Source organism: Chrysochloris asiatica, unplaced genomic scaffold (genome assembly GCF_000296735.1).
Source record: "Chrysochloris asiatica unplaced genomic scaffold, ChrAsi1.0 scaffold00184, whole genome shotgun sequence".
NCBI lineage: Eukaryota > Metazoa > Chordata > Mammalia > Afrosoricida > Chrysochloridae > Chrysochloris > Chrysochloris asiatica.
The window spans coordinates 2,211,002-2,228,243 of NW_006408702.1; the positions used below are offsets into that span (position 1 = coordinate 2,211,002).

The 17,242-nt window shown below is 40.8% G+C and overlaps 1 protein-coding gene across 1 annotated transcript in view; it reads right to left on the reverse strand.

The window, feature by feature from the left end:
- The window catches only part of CERS3 (ceramide synthase 3), an 81,780-nt gene that overhangs the window by 45,169 nt on the left and 19,369 nt on the right, over nucleotides 1-17,242 (reverse strand). The window contains exons 3-5 of the mRNA XM_006872153.1: nucleotides 10,253-10,371; nucleotides 4,237-4,294; nucleotides 3,174-3,224 (exon numbers count right to left, since the gene is read on the reverse strand). Of these exons, the coding sequence (XP_006872215.1) occupies nucleotides 3,174-3,224; nucleotides 4,237-4,294; nucleotides 10,253-10,371 (228 nt within the window). The remainder of the gene's footprint in view (nucleotides 1-3,173; nucleotides 3,225-4,236; nucleotides 4,295-10,252; nucleotides 10,372-17,242) is intronic.

Here is a 17,242-nt window from a genome sequence, read left to right on the forward strand (position 1 = left end):
ACCATCAGCACTCAAGGAAGCAGCAGTCAAGAAATCAAACGATGTATTTCATTAGGCAAATCTGCTGCACAAGAACTGTTTAAAGTGTTGAAGAGCAAAGATGTCAGTTTGAGGACTAAGGTGCTCCTAACCCAAGCCATGGTCTTTTCAATAACCTCATATGCATGTGAAAGCTGGACAGTGAATAGGAAGACCATAGGAGAACTGATGCATTTGAGTTATGGTGTTGGAGGAGAAAATTAAAAGTACCGTGGACTGCCAAAAGAACGAACCAATCAAACTGTGTTGGAAGAAGTATAGCCAGAATGTTCCTTAGAAACCGGGATGGTCAGGCTTCGTCTTTCATACTTCAGACATATAATCAGGAGGGACCAGTCTCTGAAGAAGAATATTATGCTTGGTAAAGTGGAGGGTCAGCAAAAAAAGAAGACCCCCAATGAGATGGATTGGCACAGTGGCAGCCACAATGGACTCTAGCGTAGCAACAATTCTGAGGTTGACGCAGAACCGGGCAGTGTTTCATGTTGTTGCACATAGGGTTGCTATGAGTTGGTATCAACTTGAGGCACCTAACAACAGCCAAGTATTTCAAATATCAGCAGGGATATTTGTTGGACAGGTTTGATCAGAGCTTCCAGACTAAGAAGGACCTGGTGATCTACTTCAAAAAAAATTGGCCAGTGAAAACCTTGTGAATAACAGCAGAATGTTGTTTGATAAAGTGCCAGACGACGAGACTGTCGGGTTAGAAGGCACTCAAAATATGATTGCAGAATAGCTGTCTGCTCAAAGTCAAGTTTTGATTATTAATGGATAGCTGTGTCTGCTTTTTTCTCACTTTGAGATGTGCCACATCAGCACACGAAGATCCCAAAGCTTAAGCCCATCTAATGATGTAGATCTTCACATGCTGATGTGGCACATCTCAAAGTGAGAGAAAAACAAACACAGCTAGCCATTAATAATCAAAACTTGGCATATACAAAGTATTTGTTGTTGTTAGGTGTCATTAAGTTGGTTCTAATCCACAGCAATCCTGTATAGGATTCCCAAGGAGTTGGTGGGCTTGAACCACTGACCCTGCACTCAAACTAACTTTGCAGTCCAATGCATTAATCCATAGCATCACACCAGGACTCTGTACAAAGTATAGATCTAGGAAAATTGGAAGTTGTCAAAGCCAAAATGAAACACTTGAAGGTAGATATCCTCGGCACCAGAGAGCTGAAACTGGCTGGTATTTGACATTATGAATCAGGCAATTATATGGTCTTCTATGCTGGTGATGCCAAATTACCAGATAGGAACTGTGTCACATTCATTGTCAAAAATGACATTTCAAGACTTATCCTGAAGTACAGCAGTGACCGTAATAGCGTCCATACGGCTACATGGAAGGCCAGTGAGTAGAACTATTATTCAAAGGGACTCAACGATCACCAAAGTCGGAGATGAAGGCATTCATGGTTTTACCAATTCCTGCAATCTAAAATTGATCAAGCATACATACAGTCAAGATGTTTTGATAATTACAATAGCAAAAGTTGGAAACAAACAAGGATCCATAGCTGGAAAACATGGCTTAGGTGATGGCAGAGAATGCATGATGGACTTCTGCAAGATTTCCAATGATCTATTCATTGGAAATACCTTTGTTTTAGCAACCTAAATGATGACTACTCACAAGATGGAATACACAAGAATCAAACTGACTACATCCATGGGGGAAAAGATGATGGAGAAATGCAATAGCATCAGTCAGAACAAGGTCAGGAGCTGACTGTGAAATAGATCATCAATTGCTCGTATGCAAATTCAAGTTGAAGCCAAAAAAAAGTAAAGCAAGTCCAGGGAAGTCAAAGTTTATTTCACCTTCATTTAGAGACCATCTCAAAAATAGAATTGATGCACTGAATACTAATGCCCAAAGACGAGACGAGCTGTGGGGAATATGAATGCCCAAAGACCAGACGGGTTGGGATGACATCAAGGATATCATAAATGAAGAAAACAAAAGTTCATTAAAAAGACAAGAAAGAAAGAAAAGCCCAAACTGGAAGGCAGGCAGGGGTGGGATACAAGGGTTAAAGGGAGCAACAACATTTTGCGGGTCGGTGCGTGAACGAGACACTCACTGAATGACTGCGGGAGGAAGAGTAGAATGTGTGTAGACGTGTATGTACGCTGTTGTTGTTGATAGGTGCCGTCAAGTCGGCTCCAACCCATAGCGACCCTGTATAGGGTTTCCAAGGAGCAGCTGGTGAGCTTGAACCACCAACCTTGCAGTTCAAACCAATTTTGCAGGACTCCTGGTGTGGTACTGAGGGTTAATGCACTGGACTGTGGTTCAAGATCACCAGCCGCTCCTCAGAAACCGTATACAGGGTCGTTATGGGTTGGAGCAGACTCGATGGCACTTAACAACAACAACAATGTATATATTTATATTTCCCAGAGATACACAAGAGTGTAAAAGAGGAAATTGGTACATGAATATTTGCCTTTCCTGCAAACACAGCTGTGAATGTGGTTGAGTATAGTATACAGCAGGCAAAATGATGAAAACTGGAATTATCAAACATTTCAAGGCAAGGAATAGCTGAGCCTGTGCGCTCAGGACAATAGGAGTCTTGGGGGAACACCATGGTCAGTTGGCACAACATAGTCCACAAAGACAATGATGTGCATCCTACTTGCGTGAGTAGTGTCAGGGATACTAAAAGCTCATGAGCGGCCATCTAAGGTGCAACTTTTGGTCTATGTGCAGAAGAAAGAAGAGTGATAAGAATTTAAGATGTTTGGGATCAGCTAGTCCAACAGACTAATGGAATGTGTGACACTAGTCTCCAGAACCTCTGAGACCAGAAGAACTAGATGGTGCCCAGCTACCACTGCCAACTACTCTGACACGGATTGCATTAGAAGGTCCTGGATAGCGTGGCATACTGTGTGGAACAAAACTCAAAATTATTTTTTAAATACATAAGACATGGCTTACTAGCCAGAAAGAAACTGGAAGAACCTGAGACTGTGGCCATCGACCACCCTCCAGGTCTGGAAAGGAACTCATCCTCTTTTAGCCAAGCAGTAGATAGATATATAGGAGGAATAGTAACACTAGTAAGATACACTCACTATGAAAGTAAAGGAGGAACTGGATCATAGGGACTTACCTGTTTCGGATAACCATTCCAGACCTCCCATAGGTTATATGCCCAAGGCTTCTGAAGATACAAAGAGAAGAAAGGTTCGTCAGGGTTAGAGGTGGACTTCAGCATATAACATAAGCTCTTCTTGATGTCATTTATAGGAGGCAAAGATGCTCAGCAATATGTGCTTTTACCATACACCTGCTGCTATCATTCTACATATTTCTCTACAACAACCATGAGAAAGTTACTACTTCTAATGAATCTGAATCCATGAAACAATGCTATCTTAAGAGGAAAATTGTTTCAAATGAATGAAAACATGTGGGGGCTTCAAAAACTTCATGGAAAAACTCCATATATCTTTTCATTCAATTTTTCCATGAATTTTTGACACCACCTTGTATTAACAAGATTATTCCTGAGCCAATTATGTTACTGCTTCTGTAGCAGTAAATTATTCTAAGAATCTTGAAGGAAATCTCTAAAAGCTGGTTGTCTTACAGAAAGTATTATACCTTAGAACAAATCCTAGACAACAGGTGGCATAGAAAATAAATATTAAGATGTAATTATATTCACTATAAACTAACTGAATGAGACAAATGTCAGGTAAATGGCGGTGGTGGCTATGTGCTGTGGATTTGGTTCCGACTCATAGCAACTCTGCATAGGGTTTCCAAGGCTGTAAACCTTTACGGGAACAGAAAGTTTCATCTTTCTCCCATGGAGCAGCTGGTAGATTCGAACTGCTGGTCTTTTGGTTAGAAGCTCAGCTCGTAATCCACTTTGCTACCAAAGCTCCTTTAGGTAAATCAGGATGAGTGAATGTGGGTTAATGTGCTGAACTGCAAGGTCTGTTTGAAACACAAGGTCGGTAGTTCAAGCTCACCAGCCACTCTTCGGAAACCCTATACAGAGTTGCTATGGGTCAGAACTGACTTGATGGCACTTAACAACAACAACAAACTCAGGCTAAAAGTCTGAGTGTCACACACTGAAAGTATTATATGTAAAAGCAATTCACAGGCAAGATTTTAAAAATTAAAGACAAATTACAATTAAAGACATCAAAAAGACAACTTACATCATAAAGGAAGGCAATTCCAGCCACAGTCATTATTAAATAAAATATAAATCGCCAGCTGCCAAAAGAAAGAAAAGTCCTTACTCTCTTGTAAAGGTAATTGACATACAGTACTGATCTCTGTTGCTTTTCACTCTTACGTTCCTCCCTGTGTCTTCCTCTGCCTCTATCATTTTTTTTGCCAACCTTCTCTTATTGCGTATTGCCTTCTCATTTACCCAGTTAACACATGTCTATCCTCTAACCGGAGTCCTGGTGTGGTGCTGTAAGATAAGCACTTGATTGCAAGGTTGGTGTGAACCACAAGGTTGGTAGTTCACACTCACCAGCCACTCCTTGAAAATCCTGTACAGGGTTGCTATGATATGGAAACAACTCAGCGGTACTTAGCAACAGCATCCTCTAATCAATGAATTACTCCCCTTTCCATTGTATCCCTGGTAACCATCAAATCATATTTCCTTTAGTGTGAAAACTTTGTCTTGATTTTTTTATAATAATGGTGCAACTACTGGTCTCTCCCGATCCAAAGGACAGAAGAGTGATGAAAACTGGCAGATGCATGGAAACCAATCCAATAGACAAGTGGACCACAGGAACATCAGTATCCGGGACCCTGAGGTCAGACGATAGTAACTAACTACCACTAACAGCTGCTCTGAAAGGTCCTTGTTAGAGTGGGGAAAACGTGGAACAACACCACCACCTAGACAAGGCTTACCAGTGGGAGAGAAACTGGTTGTAACCCGGGATGTTGCCTCACACAGTCAGCCTGCAGATCTAGAACTGAACTCACCTCATGGCTCAATTTTCAGCCAAGCAATAGATAATTCTACAGGGGAAATAACAACACAAGGGTAGCATTGACCCGGGGACAGAGTTCAGAAGACTTGGGAAAGAAGAAGGAGCAGAAACAAGAAACCCAGGGAGGAAGTGGGATAAGTGGTGATGTGGCATCTAAGGGACCGCAAACGGTGAGAGGAAACCACGTGTGGAGGATTTGTTGAATGTAAAACTGATGATGTGCTCTGTAAACTTTCACCCAATTTACAATGGTTTTTAATGTTGGTTCATATTCTGGTTCCCCCATTTACTCAGTATCTGTAATCTTGGATAATGCATCCTGAGCAGCACATGGCTTCACTCAGCTGCTAACTTCAAAGTAGGCAGTTCAAGCCCACCCAGCAGCACTTCAGAGGCGAGACCTGATGCCCTGGTCCTGTAAAGGTTAGTCAGGAAAATCCTATGGGGTGTAGTTCTAGCTTGTAATACCTGGGGTGGCAGAGAATCAGAACTGACTTCATAGCAACAGGTTCTAATTTTGGGTAAGTCACTTAACTTGCTCATCTGTAAAGTAGGGAAAAAAACAAAAAACCCCAAAACAAAAACCCCTCCTTCAAAACGTAAACTGGATTAACGATAATTTGCGAAAATCCCAATCATAGTTTGTTGACTATGAACTGAGCAACAAACGGAAACGAGTATTATTATGAAAATACCTAGTCCAGCCTAGGACCATCAAGAAGGAAGAGCATGAGTAGAATGTGGGATCCTAACCAGAGAAGCAGCAACACCAGAGACAGAGGCAGAGGGGAGTCTGGGTGGTGCAGGTCATCTCGTTTCCTAACAGATGGACTTTTGGACTCTTTGTGAAGCACACAAGTGTTATGTCATGTATCTCCACAACAGCCTGTGGAGTAGGGAATATAATGATCTTCTTTCCATGGACTGTTGCTTAATTCTCAAAGCAATTCTGAAAAGTAGATTAGGAAATCATAAGGTAACTGAGGTTCAGAGAGATCAGTGTACATTTTCCCCAAGGTTGCACACTGAGAAGTAGTAAAGACAAAGTGGCACATTTTCTAAGGTACTCCTACTCAAGTATACCCATTGTTGTAAGCCAAGAGTCCCTGAAAGCTCCCAATATCCTTTCACAGGGTCCAAGAGGTCCAAAATATTTTCATAGTAATACCAGAATTTGATTTGTCTTTTTCACTCTCATTCTGTCACAATTGTACAGTGGTGTTTTCCAGAAGCTATTTATCAAGTGATTGCATCATTGTTCTGATAGCTAATGAATGCATCTTTGTGTAGTCTTCCGCTGTAGGATAAGCATTGGACTGCTCACCACAAGGTCGGTGGTTCAAACCCATCAGCTTCTCTTTAACACCCTATACAGGGTCGCTATGAGTTAGAATTGACACGACAGCACTTAACAATACTGTTTTGTAATGATCTCAGTCTGAATGTCCAATACCATAAATATCAATAGATACAACACACATAGACAAAAGCTTTTTGTGGCCTTCAAAAAATTTTAAGAACTTTTGTCCTGAGACCAAAATCTTTGAGAACTTCTGCATTTTACTGGTACTAAGATTAATCATGATTTGCTTGTTAATGACATTTTACTTACTTCAAATGACCATTAAGTAAAAAGAAGTCTCTCTTTTTCCCAGGACAGGTTGAGACAAACATAACTGTGGAAAAATAATCTTTCGAGAAAGAGTGCAAGATGGTAAGAAGAGAAGATGGCTTGCAGGGTGAAATCAGGGCAGGAACTGAACAGAGCGAACTTGGGCCAGTGATATAAGAAGCTGTCAGGACCAGATGTGGGCTCATTGTGAGAAAGGTGGGATGGAGCAGGCCATGCACCTACCCCCAGGTCTGGCTAGCCAAGAAAGCCCCACCTGCAATCACTGGGATAGCTCTGCCACCTGCAATCACTGGGATAGCTCTACCACTTGTGTACTTGAAAACGACACTGTCATTTTTCAGTAAACATCTTATTCCTAGGCATAAAGGCATGTATTAAAAGGAAAACGGATCAGCTAATAACATGAAATTTAATTTAAAGGAAAAAAACACTCTTACTATGGATTGAAATTCTAAATGCTGTTAAGAAGAGCCTTTTCAATGTTTTTTAAGTGCCATACAGTCAGTTCAGACTCACAGTGACTCTGTATAGGGTTTCCAAGAATGACTGGTGAGTTTGAACCACCAGCTTTGTGGTTCAAACTGACCTGAAGGTCCAGTGCTTTATCCCAGAGTGCCACACCAGCTTAAAAGTCATAATTAAAGACAGTAAGCAAGGCCCTCAGAGGCTAATGCATTCTGACATTATGGAGGAACGTTTCCCTGTCAGACAATCCTTTGGAAGAGCTCTGCATCAGGATCCTTAGAGGTCCAAAACGCAGCAGGGTATATAGCCTTTACTAAGATTTCTGCAGCAAATTCCATAATGTAAACAGTGTAGCCCTTGGACAATTAAACAGCTTAACATTTTTACTTAGTCCGTTCATTTATTCATAACTTTTAACAGTTATCTGACTTAGGCAAAACTTACACTGCTAAAGAGTAAGGTAAAGCTTCAACTGGATCTAAATGTATTAAGCATACACTCATTTCTTGCTTTGTGCCTTTGCCTTACTTGAAACATGCTGCCCTCAAACTTGCTTCCTTTTATCATAGAAACCACCCACTCTAAGATCCCGCATTGGTCTCCTCTCCTCTAAAAAGCCTTTCTCTGACTCCTCTGGCCTCATTGACACCATCTCCTCTGAACCCCACAGGACACGGAAACACAGCTATGTGTATCTGCTGGCATGCAGTTCCATGTACCATCAGAATGAGGTTAACAAGAGGTGTTATGGTTTCATATGTAATAGTCTGGTCTCTCTAATCAGCACTGTAAAGTTAGCGACAGTGCCTTGCATTTTTACTTCCCTCTTAAAATCTGGAACTCCATACGATGTAATGTAGTGAGTGCTAAGTATGAAGAAGCTACTCACGCTCCTCTGTGAGGAACACACAATCCCCTTCTGTAGTCTGAAATCAGTGGCAGACTTTCAGTGGCTCATTGACACCTGGGTTTGGGCCCTGTTGATTCAAATGGTTGCTGGTTACGGAGTGAGGGAGCAGAAAGCGCACTAGAACTGAAGACAGAAGACTTGAGTGCTAGGTGAACTTAAGTCCTTTAAAACAAGATGGATGTGTAGTTTCTCATTTCTTAAAAGGTGCTAAAGCCATCTGTCTACCCTGACTGCCTCACACTACTGGTGGGTGGGGGTGATGGTGATGTGTCACCAAGTCTGTTCCGACTCACAGCGACCCAGTATAGGGTTTCTGAGGCTGTAAATCTTTACAGGAAAGCCTCATCTGTCTACCACAGAGCAACTAGTAGATCCAAACTACTGACCTTGCAGTTAGCAGCCCAGCTCATAACTCACTATGCTGCCAGGGCTCCTTACTGGTGGGAGGATCAAACAAACATTACTGGCACACAGTAAAGCACAGTAACACATTAAGAGCTTATCAGAGACTTCATCTGGAATATGACTCACTCAGAGTTAGCCAATTAGTCCCTGTCCGGAGAACTTATGTAAGATAAAAGTCATTTGCTCATGAGAATGACTGACAGCTGGGCAAGGGGGAGATGCAATGTATGCGTGCGAATCAACCAGACGGCAGTGGGTTTAGTTTTCTGTATTTTTAGGTGCAATTCAGCTCCACTTTTACTGTTTTGTGGTGATGGTGTAGAGAGCTACACCATGCCACGCTGACCTCAGTGGCAACACAACATTAAGCACTCTTTCAAGTCAGAAAAATCAGACAGAAGCTAGTTAGAGAACAAACGAGACCATTTCATACCTCGAGCCACTGTGGAAAAGGCAGTGGAAGTTTGTAAATAGAAATGCGTGTCTGAGGAACCCTGCCATCAGCTGGTGGCGCAGCTAGATTCCCAGTACTCACAAACTCAGAGTCGGTTAAAGGCAGTCACAAAAGTTGAGACTTCCCATAGGCTCTCTGTTTATTTGAGAGTTCTTACCTCAGTTCCTTGTCCATTTCACTCTCAAAGGAAAAATATTTGGTGAAATTTACTAGACAATATGAGGACCTTGAGAAACAGAAAGAAGGAATAGTACTAGTGTGTAGAACGTGGCCTCTAATGCAACCCAACTAATACATTTGTCTGATTTAAAGCAGTGGAAACAAAGTAAGAACAATGACGGAGTCCACAGGTGTCCGTTTTTACTGAGGTGTCAGTTCGGCCCCCAAGGGGGACCTACGGTACCACAACGCAAACGAAACAAAACATTAATCCAGTACATCTTCAGTGCTCTCGGAATGTATTCAAAGAAAACAGTTCTGTGGTAACAATCCTATTTGATGGCCCAGCTCAACCCGACCCTCTTGCTAAACCAACTGAGAAACAGGAGAAACTGACTGCCCGATCCGCAGCGGGGAGTTTGGGTAAAAGTCTAACACATTCTCTCCATTCACAATTATAATGTGACTAGAAAAAAGCGATAAAGTCTTATGAAATGAGGTCAATCTCTACCCTAAACAAGATAAAAACAAGTAAGACATTTTTATGATTTTTCTAGACTTCGGGGTAAGTCCAAAATGTTGTTGCTGTGTGCCATCGAGTCTGTTCTGACTCTAGGGTTTCCTAGAGCAGACGGTGGGTTTGAACTGCCGATCTTGTGGTTACCAGTCCAGTGCTTATCCTACAGCACCACACCAGGGTTTATACTTGTTATTTATCTTAGAGGGGTTGTAGCTTGCTTAGAATGTTCCATGGATTTTCTCATTTTATAAGAACTCTAAAGGGTAGGTAAGCAAGTGCAGTGGTTCCACACTATAAGCACTGGACTACAAACCACAAGGTGTGCTGTTCAAGCCCACTAGCTTCTCCATGGGAAAAAGGTGAGTCTTTCTGTTCCTGCCAAGATTTAAAGCCTCAGAAACCCTGTATCAGGTTGCTGTGAGGCGAAACCAATTTGACGGCACTTAACAACGATGGGCAGATAAAGTAAGCACTATTCTTCCCATTTTAAAGAGATGGGAATGGAAGCCCAAAGAGTAAATGAGTGACGAGTCTAAAACACGCTACTGGTAAGTGACAGCTGGGTTCGAAGCCTTCTTCTGTCCCTACTTCAGTATTCTTTCTGAGATGAGCATCCTTCTCCACATAAAATTGCAGCATTTCAAGAGCCTTGACCCTCTGTCTTACCAAGCTTCCTGGAACTTCTTCACCCTGCAAGGTCTCTCTTGATTCCGCCGACTTCTAAACCATCTTTCAACCTGGCGCTCTGTCAAGTTACACTTCTTTGCCAGGCCGTAAATATCAGTCTGAAAGGGGATGAAATGAATGAACAATACAGAGTCAGACTGGTAGGCAGACAAGAGGCAGTGAGGTCAGGTCCTGAGAACTTGTGTACCAGAGATGTGAGAGATGCTGCCACAAGATCTTGAATCACAAAATTCAAAAAAGGAGAGAACGCTAGTATCCCAACATTCTGAACTGCCAAGAAAGACCAATTCTCTTGTTCACCTGCATGTTCAATTTGTATATGTGAGTTTACTCACTGCTAATGTTTTTAGTGCCCTTTAGAATAAATAGTATGTGATATTGATAAAGCCCAATCTCCTTATTTTTCATATGAGGAAACTGAAACCTCAAATGTTTTAGTACCTTGGCTAAGATCTAAAATTAGTACCAAAATGAGGATAAGAACTTAGACTAGGGAGAGCATTCAACTACATCACATGACCTCTCTATTAGCTCTCTATTAGGCATCCACTTCTACGTTTCATCAGATATAAAGCCTATTTCAAACTAATCCAAAATCATTTCAATAGGCTATGATTTAAAACTGGAAACAATATTGATGATGGACTAGCTCAGAGGTCAAAGACTCACAGGCCTACCAGGTCAGACAAGAAGCCTCAATGAATAAGTGAGCCTGGATTGTTTCATAATAGGATTTAAAGTGGTATTCTTTCAGCAAAGAAATGGTTTGCATGTTAAACCTATGGCAATACTCATCACTTCCATAAAGAAATATAGTCTCCATTTATTTCTAAAATAGCAACCATTTTGATTTCATTTTCTAACATGAATACAAGATACATTTCTGAATCTATAATGAAAAAACAGAATTGCATAAAAATGATCTTTAGCTTCAGAGTTCAGGAAATCAGTCATAGCTGTATGAAAGCAAAAAACTGGAATAAAGCATATGCCCCTTCCAAAAGGGACAGGAGGAACTCAGCTCTAGTTGAATGCTGCCAGAGAGCAAGTACAGCCCCGTAATTTCAATATGAAACTGCTACTATTTTTAAATGGCATCCACTACCTCAAAGAAAGTTGTAATAAGTTGTTGACCAACATTCTGAGAACCCAGGAAAACCTGTATGTGGCAAAGGCTGGCCCCTTGTGAGCAGTAATATAGTTTCTGCTATGTTACCATGTATAGTTATGGTGCAAAGAATTATTTAATGTGTTTCCTCTAGTCATAGTCTTTTTAACTCCCACCAAACAACGTTTTTCTTGGTGACTGTGGGTAACAGCGGGTGGGAGAAGATGATGACAGGATTATATGATTCAGTTGTGAATGACTGTTAACCGGGTTCATTGTGATTACAAAACCTTGGAACTCTCATGTAGGTAGAAAAGTAGTCATATCAGAAGCAGGAAGAGCGAGCCAAGACCCTGTGCTGAACGTCCTCATGCCAAGAGAAAGGTTGTGACACCAGGGAAGTGGCAAAGGACTGCAGCAGCAAAAGTAAAAGCCAGAGCACGAGACAGAGTTACTGATAAAGCCCATTGGGCTTTAGGCTTCCTGGCCTAATGAGCAAGTAAAGGTGAGTGTCTTCTAACAGGCGCTTGTTTGTGGAGCAAGATGCCTATAGACACTTAACTGGGGAAGCTAGGTTTGCTGACCTATGGAACTGGAGTCAAGAGCCCCAGGTTGAGGCTTATGGTGGAGTAATGTGTCCTTTAGGCATTTATCAGTGGTCCTAAAACAGCTTTGTAACATTGCCTGAGCAGGGCTGAGGATGTGAGAGAACGCTGTCTCAGCACAGCAGACGTGACAGTCCGTCCTGACTAAAGAACTGTGCCTTGAGCACCTCTGATCCTCAACTGTACCCAATTAAATCCACAAAGAAACCCCATAATTGAGAGTACTAAGTTCTGTGTGGCCATTGCAATGAATTGTGAGAAGTAGAGAATGCTGTGGGAAATCGATGGTGTCAGAACTGGTAGAGAAGGCTGGAGGCATAGAAATCTGGTATGGGCTGATCCTGAGTTTCATTATTCTTCCCCTTTGTGACGTCAGTACAGATCAGAGGGCACTGCATCCATGTCTGTTTCTTACAATAATTCATATAATTGCTCAGGTGCATGTGGCAATAATAGGCAAGCTTCAAAGAGGAGATTAAGACTAGCAAAGGAGTAATTGCATCTTGTAAATATTTACATCCTAAACTGCTAACCCATAACTGAAGCTGAAGAGAGGAAAAGCCAAGCAACAAATCAAAACAAAACAAACAGGATGTCGCCACTATGTAGTATGTTTTCCTATAAATCGCCCTCTCTAATGCCTGTCCTTTTACAGACAAGTGTTCTCCTAGTTTTTGAAGCAACAGGGTTGGCCATCCTGGCCTCCAAGGAGCACTCTGGCTGCACTTCTTCCAACACAGATTTGTTTATTCTTTTGGCAGCCCATAGTACTTTCAATATTCCTCTCTAACACCATAATTTAAATGCATCAATTCTTCTACCATCTTCCTATTCACTATTTACTACTTTCACATGCATATGAGGTTATTGAAAATACCATGGCTTGGGTCAGGCGCACCTTACTCCTCAAGCTGACATCTTTGCTCTTCAACACTTTACAAAGCTCTTGTGCAGCAGATTTGTCCAATGCTGTACATCATTTGATTTCTTGACTGCTGCTTCTATGAGTGTTAATGGTTGATCCAAGAAGAACATTGTCCTTGACAACTTCAACAACTTCATCTTTTCTCCATTGATAAAAATGTTGTTTATTAATCCCGCGGTGAGAATTTTTGTTTTCTTTACATTGAGATGTAATTCATACCGAAGGCTGTACTCTTCAATCTTCATCGGTAAGTATTTTAAATCCTCTTCACTTTCAGCAAGCAAGGTTGTATCATCTGCATATCTCAGGTTGTTAATGAGTCTTCCTCCAATCCTGATGACACGTTTTTCTTCATAGAACCCAGCTTCTCGGATTATTTGCTCAGCATACAGGTTGAATATGTATGGTGAAAGAATACAACCCTGTTGCGCACACCTTTCCCAATTTTAAACTATTCGGTGTTTCCATGTTTTGTTCGAACAACTGCTTCTTGGTCCATGTACAGGTTCCTCATGAGCACAATTAAGTGTTCTGGAATATTCATACTTCGCAATGTTGTCCATAGCTTGTCATGATCCACATAATCAAAGCCTTTGTGTAGTCAAGAAAGCATACGTAAACATCTTCCTGGTATTCTCTGCTTTCAGTCAAGGTCCATCTGATGTCAGTAATAACATTCCTCATTCCACGTCCTCTTCTGAATCCAGCTTGAACCTTTGGAAGTTCTCTGTCAATGTATTGTTGCAGCTGTTTCTGTACTACATTGAGTAAAGCTTTACTCACACGGGATATCAAAGATATTGTCCAATGATTTCCACATTCCTTTGGGTCATCTCTCTTTGGAATGGGCACAAATACGAATCTCTTCCAATCAGTTGGCCACATAGTTGCCTTCCAAATTTCTTGGCATAGATGAATGAGTGTCTCCAGTGCCACAAAACTGTGATGAAAGATTTCTATTTATATTCCATTAATTCCCGGTGTCTTGGTCTTTGCCAATTTCTTCAATGCACCTTGGACTTCTTCCTTCAGTATCATTGGCCCTTGATCATATGCTACCTCTTGAAACAGTTGAAACATTAACCAGTTCTTTTTGATATAGTGACATTGTGTATTCCTTTCATCTTCTTTTGATGCCCTCTGCATCACTCAATAATTTGCCCAGAGAATCCTTCAATAACAAAAGCGAAGGCTTGAATTTTTTCTTCAGTTCCCTCAGCTTGAAAAATGCTGAGCGTGTTCTTCCATTTCAGTTCTCTAATTCCAGATCTCTGCACATTCTGCTGTAGTATTTGACTTTGTCTTGTTGAGCTGGCCTATGATATTTTCTGTTCAGCTCTTGGACCTCCTCATTTCTTCCATTTGCTTTAGCATCTCTATGCTGGCGAGCAAGTTTCAGTGTCTCTTCTGACATCAATTTTGAGCCTTTCCTTCTTTCTTGTCTTCTCAATGACTTTTTGCTTTCTTCATGTATGATGTTCTTGATGTCATCCCACAACTCCTCTGGTCTTTGGTCTTTAGTGTTTAATGCATCAAATCTGTTCTTCAGATGATCTCTAAATTCAGGTGGGATGTATTCAAGGTCATATTTTGGTTCTCATGGATTTGTTTTCATTTTCTTCAGCTTCAGTCTGAAAATGCATAATGAAAATGCATATAAGCAACTGATTGTCTGTTCTACAATCTTCCCCTGGCCTTGTTTTAGCTGATGGTATGGAGCTTTTCCACCATCTCTTTCCATGGATACAGTCAATTTGATTTCTGTGTATTCCATCTGGTGAGGTCCATGTGTATAGTCATCTCTTATGCTGTTTAGGAAAGGTATTTGAAATGAACAAATCATTGGTTTTGCAGAATTTATCATGCGATCTCTAGCATCATTTCTATCACCAAGGCCATATATTCCAACTACTGATCATTCCTCTTTGTTTCCAACCTTTGCATTCCAGTTGCCAATAATGATCAATACATCTCGATTGCATATTTAATCAATTTCAAGTGGAAGAAGTTGGTAGAATTCTTCAATTTCATCCTCACTGGCTTTAATGGTTGGTGCATAAATTTGAATAATAGTGGCATAAATTGGTCTTCCCTATAGGTTCATGGATAGTATCCTATCACAGACAACACTGTACCTCATGGCATATCTTTATATCTTCTTTTTGATGATGAATGCGACGCCATTCCTCTTCAATTTGTCATTCCTGGTATAGTAAATCATGTGATTGTCAGGGTCAAAATGGCCAATACCAGCCCATTTCAGTTCACTAATGCCTAGGATATTGATATTTATGCATTTTATTTCATTTTTGACAATGTCCAATTTTCCTAGATTCATACTTCATACATTCCATGTTTTGATTATTAATGGATGCTTACAGCTGTTTCTCTTCATTCTGAGTTGTGCCCCTTCAGCAAATGAAGGTCCATTCGCATCATCATGGTCAACTCTACTTTGAGGAGGCCGCTCTTCCCCAGCCGCATTTCAAGAGGTAGCATAAGATAAAAATCCGATGGTATTAAAAGAAGTCTAACGTGCACTGAATAGAGCTCTGATAGGATAGTGGTTACAAATCCAGCTGTGAGCCACAAGGTCAGCAGTTCGAAACTACCAGCTGCTCGCTCCACGGGAGAAAGATGAGGCGTTCTGCTCCCGTAAAAATTTACAGCCTCGGAAACCCTGTACAAGGTCGTTATGAGTTAGAACCAATTCCACGGCACATAACAACAACAAGATGCACTGAAAGCATTTGTGAAAAGCAAGGCTCCAGGAATTGATGGGATACAAATTGAAATATTTCAACAAACTGATAAAACACTGGAGACACTCATTCGTCTAAGTTAAGAAATCTGGAAGACAGATATCTGGTCAATTGATTGGGAGAGATCCATAAATTTGTGACCCATCCCAAGAGAAGTGACCAGTGGAATGAGAAAATCATTGAACAACATTATTAATATCACATACAATTAAAATTTTACTGAAAATAACTTAAAATGATTGCAAGAGTACATCAACAGGGAGCTGCCAGAATTCAAGAGAGATTCAGAAGAAGATGTGGAACAAGGCACATCATTACTGACGTCAGATAGATTTTGGCTGAAAGCACAGAAAGATGTGCGCTTGTGCTTTATTGACTCTGGAAAGGCATTTGATTATGTGGATCATGACAAAAATCTGGATAGCACATGAAAATGGGCATTTCAGAATATTTAATTAAGCTCATGAGGAACCTGTACCTAGATCAAGAGGAAGTTGTTTGAACAGAACAAGAGGATACTGAATGGTTTAATGTTGGCCAGAGCTGTAAGTCTGTATCATGGCTCTCTCCCAACAAACCCTGAAGTTTAGATTAGTATCTATAGACATGCTGTTAAGTGCTGTTGAGTCGATTCTGGCCCATAGCGACCCTGTATAAGGGTTTCCAGGGAGCAGATGGTGAGCTTAAGCCACGAAACTTGCAGTTCAAACAACTTTAATGCACTAGCCCACAGTGTCATATAGCATATATAGCAGCAACTGTAAAGTCATCCACAAAACAGATCATCAAATGAGGAATTAATGGTCCTCATAACAGTCCATTCTATTCTTCAGTGATCATCAGGCCAGACAAAGTATCACAGATACTGAAATACTGTTGCTTTATAAACACAAGCTATAGTAGCTGCAGAAGCATAGCCTCGGTCATATACGAGGGTGGCTTTATGTTAGGTATGATCTATACACTATATCAATGCAATTACATGCTTGGAATACATTTTGTAGTGATAAAATCCATATCCTAAATTAGCATAAAAATTTCTTAGTCCACGTGTCAACTTATCTTACTTCTGCCATAATTTTTTAAAATGCTATCTGTATGACCTTGTCCACATTAATGTGCTTTGAAATTATTTAGATTCCACATCTGAACCCATTATACTGTCATTTCTTTGCCCACCTCATATTCTTCCAAGTTTACCAAACAAATGTGTTGTTATGCTGATCTCCTACACAAATACTGGCTCAACTTTATAATCTAGATGCAACATATATTGGTAAACTTAAGTGTTTCATAGAGTTTTCTAATACTTAGGGGTGATATACGGTACTTTTTCTTTTATCTGATATAATGTCGAAATTATGTCTACCTTGACTCATCTATGAGGCACTCACTCCTCTCTGCCAAGAAATTTGGAAGACAACTATCTAAACGACTGATTGGAAGAGATCCATATTTTGCCCATTCCAAAGAGAGTTGACCCAACAGAATGCGGAAATCATCGGACAGTATCTTTGATATCCCCATGCGAGTAAAGTTTCACTAAAAGTAATACAGAAATGGCTACAA